The following is a 16,066-nucleotide window of genomic DNA, read 5'->3' as shown; positions in this document are numbered from 1 at the left end:
TCCAGGTAGAGGTTCTTCTTTCTTAGAAGATGATGAGTTGTTTGTCGTGAGCTTTGTTCTTTTACCTTTTTCACGGGAGCAATTGTGCTCCTCTTTGTCGTCTTTTGTGCAGTAGACGTTATACCAACTCTTGCAAAAGAATTTTCCTTCATACTCTGGTTTGTGTTTGGAATTGTAGCACATGTATCTTCCAAACACAAACAGAGTATGAAGGAAATTTTGTAAGAGTCGCTACAATGTTTACTGTATAAAAACCAACAAGCAGGCGCACAATTGCTCCGGTGAAAAAAAGAACATAACAAAACCTTCAACAGACAAATCATTCGCTCCTAAGAAGTAAGAACCTCGTATCATAGCTAGGTATTTTAAGAATTTGGTTACATGGTTGAATGCAACTGTGTTTCCTACAAAAGTGTCTGTTATTTTGATTCTATGAATTTAGTTTTCAATTATCGTTTTTAGCCTTACTATTACACTTCCAAAATCTCCAGTTATCAATGACAATCAAATAATTCCGAGTACAACAACAAAACTGGGTCCTTAATTAAGAAAATACATAAAAACAACCCAGCAACAAAAAGCTCAGACCTCTACTGATCACCAAATTTAAACTTTTCCTAGAATTTTTCGGTCAATATCCGTCTTTGGCTTCGAATTTTTCGGGATGTCAACCAAACTCCATATACTACACTTATGATCCGAAAATTTGAAAATAAAAACTTCTGTTCTCCTTGACGGTCTTTGCCTCAGGTTTATTAATGGAGTCTATACATGTTTACATCTTAAACATAATTAGTGAACAAACTTAGCTAACATAATGGAAAAATAGCATGAATACATCGTACTAAAGTTACAGACACTAGTGTTACACGTACACAGAGATGCAAACAGCGAAAACTTCACCAATGCGGTCTCTTCCTAAAAGACGACACAAGAAAAGTAAAAAGGGTTAGAGGGAGGGAGGGAGGCAGGGGGAGTAGCTGTACAAGGGTTGAAGTCAGTGTCTCTGCCTCCCCGTTTGGTTTACATCTGATTCACCGGAACTATGTAAACTTCCACTCTTGGTGAGTCGAGGCTCAGAAAGCGCTTGTTTCTTAAGCATGGGGACCTCCGGATGACAGAATTGCTCGCACAAATCATCCGTTTGGCAGAAGTTATCTAGACCAACATTTTTCAAGGTCAAGTCACTTGTTCCTTGAGTTTTTGATGAGCTTAGTTGCTGCTGAAAGTACTCCTCGATATGGGGATCGTAGTCTACTGGGATTGCACCCGTGAGAGTTTTAATAGCAAATTCAATGCATGGGTCGGGCCATGAACCCCCAAAAGGCAACTCAGTTGGGGATCCGGACTTCTGTCTAGCGTTATCATCCTTTGCAACTTTCCATCCATCTTCTGGTATAAAAAGGTTGCCGCTTTCCTGCTTTCTGCTGCTCTTATTGTCTGCTTCTACGTCCCCAGGATGACCTTTTGGAGTAGCCAGGTCCCCTGAAGCATGCTCAACATTGCTCCTGGAATTGTCAAAACCTATTCCAGTGAGAGTCTCTATTGCAAATGCAATGCAGGGATCTGTGAAGAAATCCCCAAGAGGCAAGTCTGGTTGAAGTCCTGGTTTATCTTCAGCCTTATAATCGGTTTCAAGTTTTCCTGCATGCTCTTCTGGGCCACTTCGGCTCCCCGATGGGAAAACAGAAGCACACCGTTGCTTGTCATCACCATTAATTGCTCGTTCCACATTTTGAATATGCTTTTCTGGCTCAACCTCAAGATAATCAGGATGTTGGGACGCACAACTGAGCAAATCACCAGGGGAAGAACCTTCAGTTGTATGGCGTACTCCCTCCCCTGACTGTTTAATTGCAACTCGACATGCTCGAGTACTTGTTTTCAGTTCTGGAACAGGACCAACTTCAACTCCAGCTAGTCGCTTTGAGGCACGGCGAGGCAACATAAGCTCTATCTTGTTCTTTGATTTGCAAAGGCCAAGACGGGTCTTTTTCCTTTCATGTTTTATCAGCCCACTTTCCAGGCATTGCTTACCTGGCAGGTCTCCACCTGCAGCAACTGAAATACATTCACCATTTGTGGAATCACTGTCCTGTTCTGTTTGGTCCGAACCTTTGGCTTCTGGAGGATTTAAGCTGCCTGATTCAGTGCCCACCTCACCTGCAACATGTCACGAGTTCATCTCAGATAAAAGATTATTAACTTAGTGTTGCAGAATAAGGGTTGGCCTTGGAAATCAATCGAACTTCCTAAATCATTACAATGTATAAAGAAATTAACTTCATGCCAATTTTCAGAGTCTCAAATCCCATTCCCACATAAAAAATAGAGGAAAGAATACGGAATATATCTACAAAAGGACAATACCAAGAGATTGTAAACAAGACGTGAAATTTGAACATTACTCTGATCAGAACTGTGTTCAGGAAGGGACGGGCCTTCAGTTGTATGGCGTGCTCCCTCCCCTGACTGTTCAATTGCAACTCGACGGGTTCGAGTACTTGTTTTCAGTTCTGGAACTGGACCAACTTCAACTCCAGCTAGTCGCTTTGAAGCACGACGAGGCAAGATAAGCTCTTTCTTGTTCTTTGATTTGCAGAGACCAGGACGGTTTCTTTCATGTTTTATCAGCCCACTTTCCAGGCATTGGCTACCTGGTGGGTCTCCACCTGCAGGAGCTGAAATACATTCACTTTTTGTGGAATCACCATCCTGTTCATTTTGCTCCAAACCTTTGGCTTCTGAAGGATTTAAGCTGCCTAATTCAGTGCCCACCTCACCTGCAGCATGTTGCAGGTTCATGTCAGTTAAAAGATTATTTTTGAGAAAGATTATTAACTTAGTGTTTCAGAATAAGGTTTGGCCTTGCAAAGCAATCAAACTTTCTTAAATCATCAAGACAAAAAAGAAAATAACTTTATGTCAATTTTCAGTCCCAAGTCCCATGAAAGGGGAAAGTAAGGAATACACCTATGAAGGACAATACCAAGAGACTGTAAATAAGACGTGAAGTTTGAACATTACTCTGATCAGAAGTATGTTCAGGAAGGGACGGGCCTTCTCTATTACATGAACAATTAAGTATCTCTCCATCCTTCATTGTCTCATTCAATTTCAAGCTCGGTTTGTCTAATTCCTGTTTCACGGTTACAAGAGAGAATCCAAACAAGGAAAGATGTCAATGAAAAACTGTAAGTACACATTTTCCTAACAATCAAAATTAATAGCAGGCACAGTAGCAGTTAAAATCCAGACAATCCATTTTGTTGTACACTTACAAACGCTTTTTGATCTTCCGATTCCTTATCGCCGCTACCACTCGGCTCAAGAGTTAACGTTCCTGGCTGCTCATTTTCAAGATAGCGATGCACATCCCTGATAGAGCAGAATACTTTTTCACTTGCAGGAGCAATATAATGCTGCGCAGAGATTAAATATCAGTAAAAAAAGGAGTGAACTTTAGGGATGACCCAATATAAAGTGAATGAGTGGAATGAGCTTGAAACTGAAAGACCGTGGAAACTCTGAACAAGCCCATACTGCGCACGCACACTCACATGAGCAGAGAGAGAGAGAGAGAGAGAGAGAGAGAGAGTTCATTACCGTGTCTCTCCTAGTCTTACGAGCCTTTTTTGTAATCCGAATTTCTTTGGTCCATCCTGGAGGTAGTCCTTCTGCTACAGTCTTCTCAACTACAACCTAAATGCTTGAAAATTGAAGTTTCCATATCTTAATTAGTAAAATCTGTCAAGATTAAACATCTAAACACAAATAATAAACAGAAGTTTGAGTCAACGGACATCATCTGAAGGTCGCTTGAGAGTCTCTTTAATTTTCTGTTCGTCTTCATGACTGGAGGTGCTGAGATATCGAGATACCTCTGCCCTGGAACTAAATCTATGCCCACTTGAGGATTCGTAATAATACTGCAACAAACACAAAATATAACCACCTCTACTAAATTATCTATCGCAAAAGATAATCAGATCTCTCTCCAAAATAATTAAAAATGGTGTCAAACTTTGCTCAAATAGTTTTAAAGTTTCATGTTACCACAAATGAAGTTGCAAGTTCAGTTCCCTATAAATAAGGATATCGATATATGCATTAAACAAGAAACTTTCCGGATTTAGTCCGAGAAATTTAGGCAGAAAAAAATTTGATGATACATAACAGATTGTCAAAGGAACTTGAAACTTCGAAATTCGATAGTACAAAGTTCAGAGAAGCACAGTATGTTCCACATATCACAAAATTCCATATAATCAACGTAGAAAATTGGTTTCGAAGGGAACATGGTACATTATAACACATTCAAAAACAGCAGCAAAGGTGTCAAATTTATTCTCAAAATCCACATTTTCAACAACCTAGGAAATGCCCGGTTCTAAGTTCATATCTAAAATGCACACCTCAACATCACAACTAAATTTCCAAACTTGTGCGGAGGTGCTCGAATCCTCTTCCGCGCAGTTTAAATTAGTTTAAAGTAGAATATCGCTCGTATCAATCCAACCTTCCAATCCTCTGTCCACTTTTATACAAGCACAAAAATTGGTTCTTACCAACTTACAGAAAACTAAATTAAAACTAAACTATAACTTCAATTCCAGAAATTACTCAAGGATGTTGCACCTGTACTAATTTCCTAATTAGGGTTTGAGAAGTCAATAAATAAACTTAATTAAAAGATAGAAAGGAGAGTAAATTCCATACCTTGTCTCTTTTGCCGTTTTTTCTAAACTTGACCTCCACTGTCCATCCAGTTGGGAGCCAGTCCTCGGAGTTCTGCTCCTCCATCGCCGGAAAATGACTTCCCCGGCGACCACCGCTGGAATATGAGTCGCACACACACTCTCTCTCTCTCTCTCAGTAAAATGTTGAAAACTAAAAAGCTTCGAAGGTCTTCGGACCCACGTGTTTCCGATACTGTATTGCTAGGGCTGCGAGTTATAATTGTTAGACGATAATACCCCTCGTTTTTTATCAGTAAAAGACACATTTGACGCGAAGTACCATAATATGAAGCAAAGTTTTAAAAGAGTGCCTAAGAACAAGTCCACTCCTAAAGACTTTGCACTAACACTTAGTACATTTATACACTTAAATGAACAGTAATAGACTTCAATGAATAGTAATAGGTCAAAGCATCTCCATCCCTAACAAAAAATAGCCTAATCAATTTTATTAAAATATTATTATTTTTTATTATAAAATAATAAAAATAATAATTTTATAGAAAAAAATAAAGAAGTCAGGAACCTCTTCTCTCTCAATCTATCACGCTTCTCTCTCTCTGGTTTCTCACATCCCTATCGCCGCCTCGTCTCTATCGCTCTGCCGTCCTTCACTCCTCATGGACTCGAATCTGCGCTCTCTTTCCTTCGAAAGGTAGGTGGCTTTCAAGTTCCACTACCCTCTATACTATCCCCTCTACATCCCCAATCGGTTCTCTCTCTCTCTCTCTCTCTCTCTCTCTTTTCCAACTCACTCCGGCGGTTCATAATTCCGACGTTGAAACGGCGTGGAAGATCGTACATGTAGACCTTGAGAGGCGGGGAGGTTGTGGCGCAGAGGGACCGGACAACCGGAGGCGGCGATAAGGGGAGGAGCGGGAGGAAGTAAGATCGGATGTCGATGGTGCCGATGAAGATTGAGTAGGTGAGGAGGAGGAGGAAGGCGAAGATGAGGGCGTCAGGCAACGGGTCACCAGCTTGATTTCGCCAGCGCCACAAACTGCTTTTCTTCTTGCTCAGTCATCTTGTGTTTTCTCGGTGCCATTCCCAAAAAATGCACGCTAATAGCCTGGTCCTTAGCTCTGTCAATTCTAGGCTGGTCTTCAGACCAGCTTAGGCTGGGTGCCAGGCAATTGAACGGGCTGGAGTGGATTGACTGAGTCCCGGCCCCTTTTTTTTACTGGGTGCCGGCCTAATGGTGTTCCGATGGAATGCTCTAAGGGCGGTTGCAGGCGATTGAAGACTTTGAAGTGGGACCAAGTAGAATAATGACACATGTTAGTGAAGAGCAGCAAGCTTTCAACTCTTCTGCGTGCTATCTCTTCCATCAAGATCACCAGATTAAGTGATTCAGGTATTTGAAATTTTATCAAACGGTCAAAAATTATTATAGTTTTTAAGGGATCAAAACAGGTGGACCGTTGGATGAAATTTCAAAGGTTCGGATCACTTAATCTGGTGGCCTTGGTGGAAGAGATCCGGTGAGAATCTCTTTCCGCACCTCTCAAGCAAAGATGGAAAGATTTATCCATATATAGCTAGAGATGAAAAAAATTAGCTATAAATTATGGACAAGGATTGTCTGCCCTCCTTGTTCACGTGCCCTCCCATACCCTCCTGTTTGTGTGGTCACGGTTAAGCCACGTCAACATTTTATATTACTATTCATTTTTGTCTTATTATCTCTATAAAAAAAACCAATATAAAATGTTGACATGGTTTAATTGTGACCACACAAAACAGGAGGGCACGGAGACAAGGAGGGTAGACAATCCTTGTCCATAAATTATTTCTCTTATCTAACATTCGTGTCATGTTTTCCGTATTGTGTCATTTTCATGACATACTCGATATTTTAACGGATCGTGCTATATAACACCCGTTAAAATTTGTTGCATACACTAAATGCTCCCTTGAGCTTCCATTATAAACAAAAAAGGGACACAACGCATAAAAGTGACAGAAGTAGATATTTACACAAGAAACGTAACAACTTGTTTACAATTGCAAAGTAGGCACGACCCAATGTGGAGGTTGCATGGTCTTGTCTATAAGGGTGCGTTTGTTGCACCGGACTGTCTCGGACTGGACTAGCTTCAGGGACTAAGCTGGACTGACTTAGACTAGACTAAGCTGGACTAGCTTAGTGAAGCGTTTGGTGCAGCGTCGGACTAAAAAACAGGATAATTAATAACTATAATATTATATTATATAATACACATCTAATAATATTTTATTATTAATTCAATAATATTTTATTACTAAATCAAGCTTTTTCTTTTTGAGTTCCAAAGTACACAGCCAGACACTCCACTGCTCTCTCTGGAGAGTTCTTCCCTTTTCTTCCTCTTTAGTTTCGTTCCCCATCACTTCTTTTCTCCTTCTTCTTTCCTGCAAGACAACATCCTTCAAATCATTTTTCTTGCAAATCGTCCCCCGTGCTACTCTCCCCTCCCTCTCTGTCTCTCCATTTCTCTTTGTCCCAAAGCTACTCTCTCCCCTTCTCTATCCATTATTTCCGAAATTTTCTGGGGCAAAGGAAAAAAATTTGGAAATTTTCTGGGAATATTCGGGAATAAGGAAGAATTTTGCTATTGGGATTGTTGTTGTTATCGTTTTGCATATATGTTTTTGAATTTTGGTGTTGAGATTTAGGCAGTGGGTAGGGCTGTGTTTTAGATCTAGACATGGGTTGGCAAACGGAGTCGCCCAGAAGCATTCTTGCAGATTTGTAGTTCACAAGACTTGCTGCATGCGATCGTCCTATGCAAGTTCTGGAGACGGGATTAGCAATCCCATGGTTTTTGGGGGGCTTAGCAAAGACCGGCTAGGCCCTGTTTTAGTCGGGACGAGTGAGAGCTAGTCTCATTAACTCTAAGCCCTATGGGAAACAAACACGGGACTGGACTAACCCTTAGTCCAGTCCAGTCCAGTGAACTTTAGTGAGGGAAAACAAACACCCCCTAAGTTTCTTAGCCTCTGGGGTATAAGTCTGCGAATAGCTTCGACTTTCAATGTCGTACACGCCATAATCATCATCTAAGCGGTGTTTTGGATAACTGTTCACACAATCAAAATCATAGTTGAAGTATATGCAATTTGGCAGACATCCTGAGAAATTCGAAGCCTTGACAGATGTCGAAAAGTTATCACCCAAAAATAGAGCAACATCACCTAAGGTTTCTGTCTCAATCCACTTGTACATATCAAAATTCAATTTAAATATCCTAACTTCCTTTGTCCAACGACCACCATCATCAAATTCAACAACCCTTTGAACCATCAACAATTCATTATCATCTAAAACCACAATGTATGTCTTTACGTACTTCTGGAAACATTCCAAGGTATCGGCAGCAACCAATTGTTTATCAGAGATGGATTGATCAGAAGTAATATCAAAAGAAAAAAGTGTTCCCATTTCTTTGACAACATAAGACTTGCTTCCGACGTGAACATCTTGGAGAGAGCGAAGTGTTTCATCAACAACGTAAGTCCACGACGTATCTTTGGTGAGTCTAAAGAAAGCCAGATTATTACCAGTTCGCTCACGTTCATGTATGACCATGACAATACATTTATCGGCCTCTAAGATTGGATCTGCTGACAATGTCGCCTTGTTTACAAAAGTAGTCTTTCTCCGGGAAGACATATTATCTGGACAAGCTAGAGGAGGAAGATCGATGACGGAATCTGCTCTCTTTTGTCTCCCCTTCACCCTTAAAAACGGATTTATAAGAGTTACTACGAAATCCAGATTGACAGCTATTAACCATCCTTTTGAAGAACCACGCAGTCGCTTGTTCGGAAATTTCAGTTGCAAACCAAGGACCTTGTCTTCAATGGGGTTGTATAAATTCCACTCGGGTTTTTTAGGAGTTTGGATCAAGAGTAGTGGAGGATTATGACAACTTGACATCTCGTCAAATTTTCTTTTATTATCTTTTGCTACACAATGTCATGGCATACAATTTGAACCCAAAATTACACTATTGGTTCAAGCAATCAAGCTCGTTGAATAAGCAGATATTAGACCGTTGGATGATAAAATGGTTGAAATGAATTTTAGTTATTATTGAGAAATAATATTGTGATTTTAATCATGATATTATATCTTAATATTAATTGGGATATTTAAACCTAATATTTGATATATTCATATGGTTGTTTTGGAAAAGTTGATCCGAATGGACTCATCATATCAATCCCCAGATGCATGTAATCTCTTACGTGTCCTATTTCTGATCCAAAAGTGTGATGTACAAGTCAAACTTAGAATTCATGGATGAGGTTGGTGCGCATGATTTTTCTTATTATATTAAGTTGGTGAGTCAACATGCATACACGTGGAGGGCTGGGAGATTGGATTAAGTTGATATTTTTTGATAATGCATGATTGCACCTGGACAGATTTTGTGGAAAGATCTAGAGTTAATCTTGCATTTAAATTACTAGAGGCACTGAGGCAATGCCCCTTTTATTGCTGAGTCCAGTTGAAATACATGGCTAGGGTATAAACTTGCATGCCTTGATTCCAGCATCATGGAGGTCATCAGATGGGATGTTGCATGCTAATTATTTGAATAAAATGAGGAGTAATGATGACATCTAAAAGATAGGCTGTTGCTTATCTACCTAACAAGAAATTTTTAATTGTGACGAGAATACAGATAGTACACCATGTGTTTTATGTAAGTAGTGGAAAATTATATTTTTTAAGTTATTAACCTTTTAGCACACATATTCCACTATTTATGTAATGACACGTGGTATACCATCCCGTGTGGCAGTCACACTGAAAAATCTCTCCTAGCTATCGAGTTTGAAAAGACAATGAACAAATCCCACATATCAATTTGAAGGATATGTCTTGGCTTCTGATGCGGATCAAGTTCAGTTCCGCAAATTAGAGTTGCAATTAGACTCTACAAAATTATCTGGCCGCGCCACACAACATTTGCTTCTATAAATACAGAGCCGCGAATATCATTGGGACCCCCTCCAACTCAACACACAAACTACCATGCGCAAACTCTCGCTCTATGCGAAACCTCTCAACAACCTTAAGATTTTTATTTTCTTTTTCGCCAACACATCTTCAGTTTGGATAAACAGCATCGTTGCCATAAAATCAGTCGACCGTAGAGAACATTCAGTTTGGATAAACAGCACTGCGTCAATGCCGACTGATTATCTATCCAAGTCTTGGTAGAGAAGAATTTTCGAATCCTTATTAGTAGAGGTCATCTCATTAGCCTTCTCGGCAAAGTGAGGTGTTACAGATTACTGGGCTCGGCGCATTGAACGCCGAGTTGTTTTTATGATTGGATATTCACAAGTAAGTTTTAGAATTCGGCATTATGACGGCCAAACCACATTCACCATCAAGACATATATCTCTTTTGAGTACTTGTGTCTGTATAGTTTGGAATCAATTCGGCGTGTTTATACTCTTACGAATATAATCACCGTGACTGAACCCGGTGCTGAAGATCTGTGAACTTCACCAGACTAGCAGCCTTGTCTTCAAGCTCTAGAACCCGAAGGCCGAGGCGAGTTCATTCCTCGCCCGCAGTCGCAAGATCAAGAAGTCAGCAGCGCGCTCAACGCAACATCAACAAATTTTACTCCCTGGCCGAGCTCGGCCGTCGAGTTGACACGCCCCGCACATAACCGAATGACGTAGTTAGCTTATTCATTAATCGGCCTGCACTCCACGTAGACTTGATAGTTTTTAGAGTTAACAAATACAAACAACACTAAACCAAATATACTCTAACCGTGATACTAAATTCTCTAAAACTGAACCCAAAAGATGCGTAGGAAGATTTGTCCAATCTGACAGGAAGAAAAATTATACATGTTAAACTCATAGAATTGCAGACATAAATATAGAAGGATATTATCCTTTTCAAAAAAAAAAAAAAAAAAATATATATATATATATATAGAAGGATATTATAATATAATATATAACAACAGCAAACAACAAAGCCCAACAAAGCCATATTTCATTAAGTGGGATATCCCAGAACGTCAGTCTGCTCGTTATCATGATATATAACAACGTAAATAAATGTATAAAGTAAAGGGAAATACGAAGAAAAAACACACCTGATGCCATGATTTCGAAACTGTCCGTGAACAAGTTTTCCTTGCACAGAAGATGAATTGAAAATATATAAAATAATAGACTAAAAGTCCTTTTTAATAGACTAAATAGTCCTTATTTATATATCGCTGCGTGTAATCCATAAACTAAAGGAGTAGTATAACTTCGAGGATTTAAGGATTACAAACAAAAAGGTGTTCTGTATGAATTATGAAACTAATTGCCAACTGGTCTTCTACAAGATTTAGGATTTGTTTTCTTTGTTTCGTTTCTTGTGCTTAAATTAAACGCTTTATTATTTTTCCCTTGTAGACCTTGAAAAGTGTTTGATGCTCCTAGGTTCACACTTCACACGGTTTAAGCTTCTAAAACTAAATTCATGCTTTGAGAGGGGAGCCTTGACGCAAGAAAGGCTATTCATTTGTGACCGAATGGTCACAAGTGGTTCGAATCATGAAAACAGTCTTTTTACAAAGCAAAGGTGAAGCTGCGTACGATAGACATTCCTCATGACTCTCACAAAGCGAATAGCCTTGTTGACTTGGGATAGTTTTTTTATTACAAAAAATGAAAGAAAAAAAAGAAGAGATTATTCATAATAGGCCAAGACTGCAAGTCATGCTCAGCCCATGACCGGCACAATAGGTTGTGAGCCTTTACGCTCATCTGACCTATCTTTTAGGCCCACCCGGCCCATTTCTTATGAATTGGGCCCGGCCGTGCCTTACCTTATTTAAGCGGGCCGTGTCTCTGCCAACCGACCTGTTTAACACCTCTATGCATGCTACTACCTGAGTGGTGTGGCGATCACACAGAAAAACCTCTCTCTCTCTCTCTCTCTCTCTCTCTCTAAAAAGTGTGAGAAGTTTGGAAACTTTGATCGGTTGAGTTTTAATGGGCTCTAAGAATCGGGCCCAAAACAGATTTGTTGCACATTGATCATCTTTTGGCGGGAGTCCGTTGGCGCCAAATCTCCACATTATTTATCAACATATAACAAATACTGAATAGGGCCGTCGTATTAAAGAAATCTGAGAGGGCAGAGTTGAAGGGAAGAGAGGAATGCAGATCCGGGTGAGGTGCAGCTGCGGAGAGGACTGCCGGGAATGGGCGGTGGTGGAATTGCAAGGGGTGGTGGAAGTTCAGCCGCAATTTCAAGACCGCCTCCACAACCTCCACATTGGTCTCCTCTGCCGCCCTTCCTCGCCGGAAACCTACACGTTTACTATCGGCTATCACGAACTGACGGGGACGAAACTGCCCTTAAAGAAGCCGCTCTTGGTCTTGAAGAAAACGAAGCACTCCGAAGATGGTTCTGATAACGATGCTCGTGCCGCGGGGGTAGAATTGGAAGTCATCGGAATCATCCGCCACCGGATTCTGTTCAAGGCCAGGCCTATGGCCCTCATTTCCAGTACGCTCTTTTATTTTTTCTACCCTCTTACTTTTGGAATTTTGGACTTTGGGGGGTAAATTTAAGGGAGTTTTAACAAAAATCCTGCACTTTAACTAAAAACTACATTTTTACAAAATTATTCTATTCACTTTACATTTTATTTTGTCTTTATCGTTAAAACTCAAAGTTTTCGAGTCATTTTGATTAGTTTTCCTTAAATTTAATGGAATTCTCACCTTGGCCCCTTTTTTTTCTTTTGTTTTGCAAAGAACCCCAACCAGCAGTGAAGAAAAGCGAGCAAGCTCCTTTTGCAGCACCTGCCCTGGAAAACTGAAGCAGTTACAACTCTTACAGAAAGTAAAGGAATCGAAACAAATGTAATCGAATTTCGAAGAATCGAATGTGTTTATGTATGTGACTCATTGCAGACAAAAGCTTTCTCATGATGCATCGCTAGATTTTGCCGTGCTTTGACTAGTTCTGTTTCTTATTTGAGTTCGAAAGAAAGTTGTAATGGTCATATCGACACATAAAATTCATATTCTGCAACTTGATTCGTGACAGCCTGATACGATCTATGATACATAGAGCAGGAAACAATAATTCAACATCGAATTCAAAAAGCCCGATTTCTTTACACAATTGTTACAGAAGCAGAGCAAGGCAAGAAAACTGCATATCGGTTGATACATGCCGGTCTAGGCAGATGCCGGGCCTGCACGGGCTCTCAACGTTTCAGTTCTCTTGCTTCTCTCCATTACCGCCACCAACCACTCCACGCTTTCTTTAATCCCCATCCTGCAATCAAATGTCGAAGCGCTTAGCTATTGTGTTTTGTAGTTTTACAGCATCTCATTATCTCAGTGCTGAGATTTTTCCAATGTGAAATCTGGTTCATCCGGTGCCAAATTACCCTTTCAAAAGCTCCCTTTTCCACATTTGGAGCAAATAAATAATTAACTATCTGCCTATGTCGTGAAGCAATGGAGTCTAGAAAAGATCCACTTACCCATCGTATGCTGAAACGGCTTCAAACATATAAACCCTTTCATCCAACTTTTTAAGATCCAGATATCGAGCAAGTTCCTCGGCTGATACAGAATCAGCAACATCCTGCAATTGCAAAGACATTTCAATTTAAAACCAGCTTAAATCAACATAATGGATGCCATAACTAAATTACACATTACAAGATTTAAGATAAAAAAACAGATACGATATTAAAAGATAGATGTCGGAGGAGTAACACATTGTTATATCAACACATAGAAGGAAATAGTTCCATATGTTAGAAACGAGGATGCACAACAAATTACAACCCGTCTATAGAGATGTCACCCAATAAGAACTTATGCACATAGATTTCTATGTGTGTACATTCTGAATAAAATGTCAAAATTTGTTGAACTTCTGGTTTAGTGAGACATGCAAGCCAAAAATTTCCGATAGATTTATCACTAGGTTGCTTGTGATTTTGCGCGATCAACAATGTAGCCTCTCACCTGCTTGTTGGCCAAAATCAATAGAGGAGCTCCTTGCAAATCCTCATGCCGAAGAACTTTTTCTGGTTTTCAAAAGTAGTAAAATCAGGGTAGTGCATCATGTAATTTTGTTATTCCTCAACTTTAATAGCTATACTATCATATGATTCGATAATTACAACTCAGCAGAATTTGTTCACAAGATTCAGCAATTGAACACCACCTACCCAATGCAGATTTTGAATCTTCAAAACGCGATGGACAAGTGGCATCAATTACATAGACCACAGCATGTGCTTCTTCATAATATTTCTCCCAGATTGAGCGAAGACCAGGCTGACAACAAACAAACAACCCTTTGCTTCAATATTTGTGACTGGTCATCTCAAAAATGAACATTGATGCTAGAGAAAGCGATTGATTTGCAACGCATGGAGATTACATCGATGTTGGTATGTGATAACAAACTACTGATAGTAATAATACTACTTGCTAAACTAGTAATGTCTTCTAAGGAAAAGTAAATCTGAATTTTGACGCTATCAGCTTATGGTTTAGAATAAAGGAGAGAAAATCTATGTTGAAAGAAAGAATAAGAAAGATGAACAGCAATGATGAATTCCACATACCTGACCGCCTAGGTCCCAGAACACAAGTTTGGTATTTGATGCTTCAATACGACCAATATTAAGTCCCACGGTTGGAACAATCCGATCAGGAGGGAGACCTTCTAAGTTTGAGTAAATTGACTTCAACTTCTCGAGTAAAGTCTACAAAGTAATACCAGATTAAAAACTTAAAAGGATAAAATCCACTAATGAGGCCAAAGATAAAAGCATCTCAAAATGGCAACGAAAAGCACAATAACTAAAAGATTACAGGAATGTGTATTACCGTCTTCCCAGCCTTGTCGATTCCAAGAATGAGTACATGAAACTCCGTCTTACTGAACATATATTTCCAGAATCCATAAAACAATGAAAACATCTCTGCCTAGTGTAATCTCTTTACTATTCTGTCCCTACCGATCTTCAAGTTCAAAAAGAAAATCACTTCATTATATCAAACTTGACCGCCCTCTGGAACCAATAAAAACTTGATCTTCCTCACCTACGAATTTACCGCCTGAAACAGCATAAAAATGGCCAATTTGTTACAAATATACATTTTGAAATCTGAACAGAATTTGCATGCACTGCCTCAATACATTTTGTAGCTTAACTTTCTCATTGTCCTCATCAATTGAGGTTCTACGATTTCAACTATTTGTCAATTGCAAAATCCCAACTTTCGCACGTAGTAATCGTCAAAATGCACATAAAACCACCCTTTTCCTCACAATCCATCGTCACATTCTACATCAATCCTTCTTCAGCATCTCAACTCAGTCATGAAACGCTAACAATCACACTAAACAGATATTCTAATTCCACTTCTCACATTGCTGGATTCAGCACAAGTCACAGAAATCAAAACTTTTTTAGTTGCAGCCGACCAACAAATCCAAATCACGAAACATCGACATCTCATTACATCAAGAACGCATTGAAACAGAATGGGATCTCCAATTAACCTCGCGAAACAAGCAAGCCCAGAAAGCAATTTGACCCAAAAATTAAGAAAAAATGAAAATTAACACGACCCAATTTCCGTTCAGCACTAAAATTCACAGACAGAACCGGGTTCAGACAATCCAGATCAACCAACAAACTTCACCTATGCTATGATAATAAACAGATATTCACGGAGAAAGCAAAGTCTCGAATTCTTACAGTTGGAGGGCTGCTGCTGAATGATGTCGTCACTCTCGATGAAGAGCTGCTGCTCTTCTATGTAGCAATCGGGCCCCCAATCAACAGCTTCTTCTTCTCAAGCTGCAAAACTCTCCCTCCCTCTTTCTCTTTTATATTTTTACTTCCCAGATTTGTGATTTTTTTTTCCATACAAAAATGTTCATTTGTCCTTTTGCCATCCGCGACTTCATTCCCTCTCTCGCCTCTCCCATTTTGCCCTTGGTCAAGTTTTCGGGTCCATCCTGCCGGTCCATACTGCATGTGTTTGGACACAAATTTCAAGAACGTATTTCACAAATCACGTTTTGAGTTTGATTTATAATACGTGTAAATTACACGATGGTGTTCATGAAAAGCTGAATTGTTTCTGTGATTGTTTTCGATCTCAAAATAAAAAAAATTCGTGACGAAATCACTAGCTGGTCTCTTTTTTTAAGAAAAAACTATTGTTGTTGTTTCCTTAATTTTTTTATATAAAAAAAAACTATTATTGTTGTTTTTATTGTGTCATAAAAATAGTTTTTTTAATCTAACTCTTGTAAAAA

At 39.4% G+C, this 16,066-nt stretch overlaps 4 protein-coding genes across 5 annotated transcripts; 1 reads left to right on the top strand and 3 right to left on the bottom strand.

Annotated features, from left to right (window-relative positions):
- Window positions 1-705: 705 nt before the first annotated feature.
- Window positions 706-4,912, bottom strand: LOC126628994 (methyl-CpG-binding domain-containing protein 13-like). 2 transcript variants are annotated; one of them, XM_050298882.1, is made up of 7 exons: window positions 4,720-4,911; window positions 3,804-3,929; window positions 3,607-3,702; window positions 3,282-3,422; window positions 3,028-3,139; window positions 2,409-2,783; window positions 706-2,163 (listed from the first exon to the last, which is right to left on the bottom strand). In XM_050298882.1, exons 1-7 carry the CDS (start codon window positions 4,801-4,803, stop codon window positions 998-1,000), a joined length of 2,100 nt encoding a protein of 699 aa, XP_050154839.1. In that variant the 5' UTR covers window positions 4,804-4,911; the 3' UTR covers window positions 706-997. The 2 variants fall into 2 exon arrangements, with proteins under 2 accessions (XP_050154839.1, XP_050154840.1); XM_050298883.1 differs by lacking the exon at window positions 2,409-2,783 and having other exon boundaries at window positions 4,720-4,912.
- A 2,741-nt stretch (window positions 4,913-7,653) lies between these two features.
- Window positions 7,654-8,658, bottom strand: LOC126630299 (uncharacterized). The gene has a single exon (XM_050300388.1). It carries the CDS (start codon window positions 8,656-8,658, stop codon window positions 7,654-7,656), a length of 1,005 nt encoding a protein of 334 aa, XP_050156345.1.
- Window positions 8,659-11,859: 3,201 nt separating this feature from the next.
- On the top strand, window positions 11,860-12,796 carry LOC126629008 (uncharacterized). The gene is made up of 2 exons (XM_050298902.1): window positions 11,860-12,265; window positions 12,517-12,796. The coding sequence occupies exons 1-2, from the start codon at window positions 11,914-11,916 to the stop codon at window positions 12,579-12,581; spliced, it is 417 nt and encodes a 138-aa protein (XP_050154859.1). The 5' UTR covers window positions 11,860-11,913; the 3' UTR covers window positions 12,582-12,796.
- Window positions 12,714-15,688, bottom strand: LOC126629004 (uncharacterized). The gene is made up of 7 exons (XM_050298894.1): window positions 15,501-15,688; window positions 14,623-14,853; window positions 14,358-14,498; window positions 13,956-14,064; window positions 13,750-13,811; window positions 13,257-13,360; window positions 12,714-13,045 (listed from the first exon to the last, which is right to left on the bottom strand). Exons 2-7 carry the CDS (start codon window positions 14,713-14,715, stop codon window positions 12,946-12,948), a joined length of 609 nt encoding a protein of 202 aa, XP_050154851.1. The 5' UTR covers window positions 14,716-14,853; window positions 15,501-15,688; the 3' UTR covers window positions 12,714-12,945.
- Between the last annotated feature and the right edge of the window lie 378 nt (window positions 15,689-16,066).

Source organism: Malus sylvestris, chromosome 7, assembly GCF_916048215.2.
Source record: "Malus sylvestris chromosome 7, drMalSylv7.2, whole genome shotgun sequence".
In the NCBI taxonomy this organism is placed as follows: domain Eukaryota; kingdom Viridiplantae; phylum Streptophyta; class Magnoliopsida; order Rosales; family Rosaceae; genus Malus; species Malus sylvestris.
The sequence above is the reverse complement of the archived record's forward strand: the minus strand, read 5'-3'. Positions and strand labels throughout refer to the sequence as shown.

Excerpts from the sequence above, each read along its gene's own strand:
- LOC126629008 (XM_050298902.1), top strand. The coding sequence starts at position 11,914 with ATGCAGATCCGGGTGAGGTGCAGCTGCGGAGAGGACTGCCGGGAATGG. Across the intron at positions 12,266-12,516 it reads GCCTATGGCCCTCATTTCCA|AACCCCAACCAGCAGTGAAG; the intron begins GTACGCTCTTTT and ends TGTTTTGCAAAG.
- LOC126628994 (XM_050298882.1), bottom strand. The coding sequence starts at position 4,803 with ATGGAGGAGCAGAACTCCGAGGACTGGCTCCCAACTGGATGGACAGTG. Across the intron at positions 3,930-4,719 it reads AAAACGGCAAAAGAGACAAG|TATTATTACGAATCCTCAAG; the intron begins GTATGGAATTTA and ends TGTTTGTTGCAG. Across the intron at positions 3,140-3,281 it reads CGGAAGATCAAAAAGCGTTT|GAATTAGACAAACCGAGCTT; the intron begins GTAAGTGTACAA and ends ACCGTGAAACAG.
- LOC126629004 (XM_050298894.1), bottom strand. The coding sequence starts at position 14,715 with ATGTTTTCATTGTTTTATGGATTCTGGAAATATATGTTCAGTAAGACG. Across the intron at positions 14,499-14,622 it reads TCGACAAGGCTGGGAAGACG|ACTTTACTCGAGAAGTTGAA; the intron begins GTAATACACATT and ends ATTACTTTGTAG. Across the intron at positions 13,046-13,256 it reads GCCGTTTCAGCATACGATGG|GATGGGGATTAAAGAAAGCG; the intron begins GTAAGTGGATCT and ends ATTTGATTGCAG.
- LOC126630299 (XM_050300388.1), bottom strand. The coding sequence starts at position 8,658 with ATGTCAAGTTGTCATAATCCTCCACTACTCTTGATCCAAACTCCTAAA.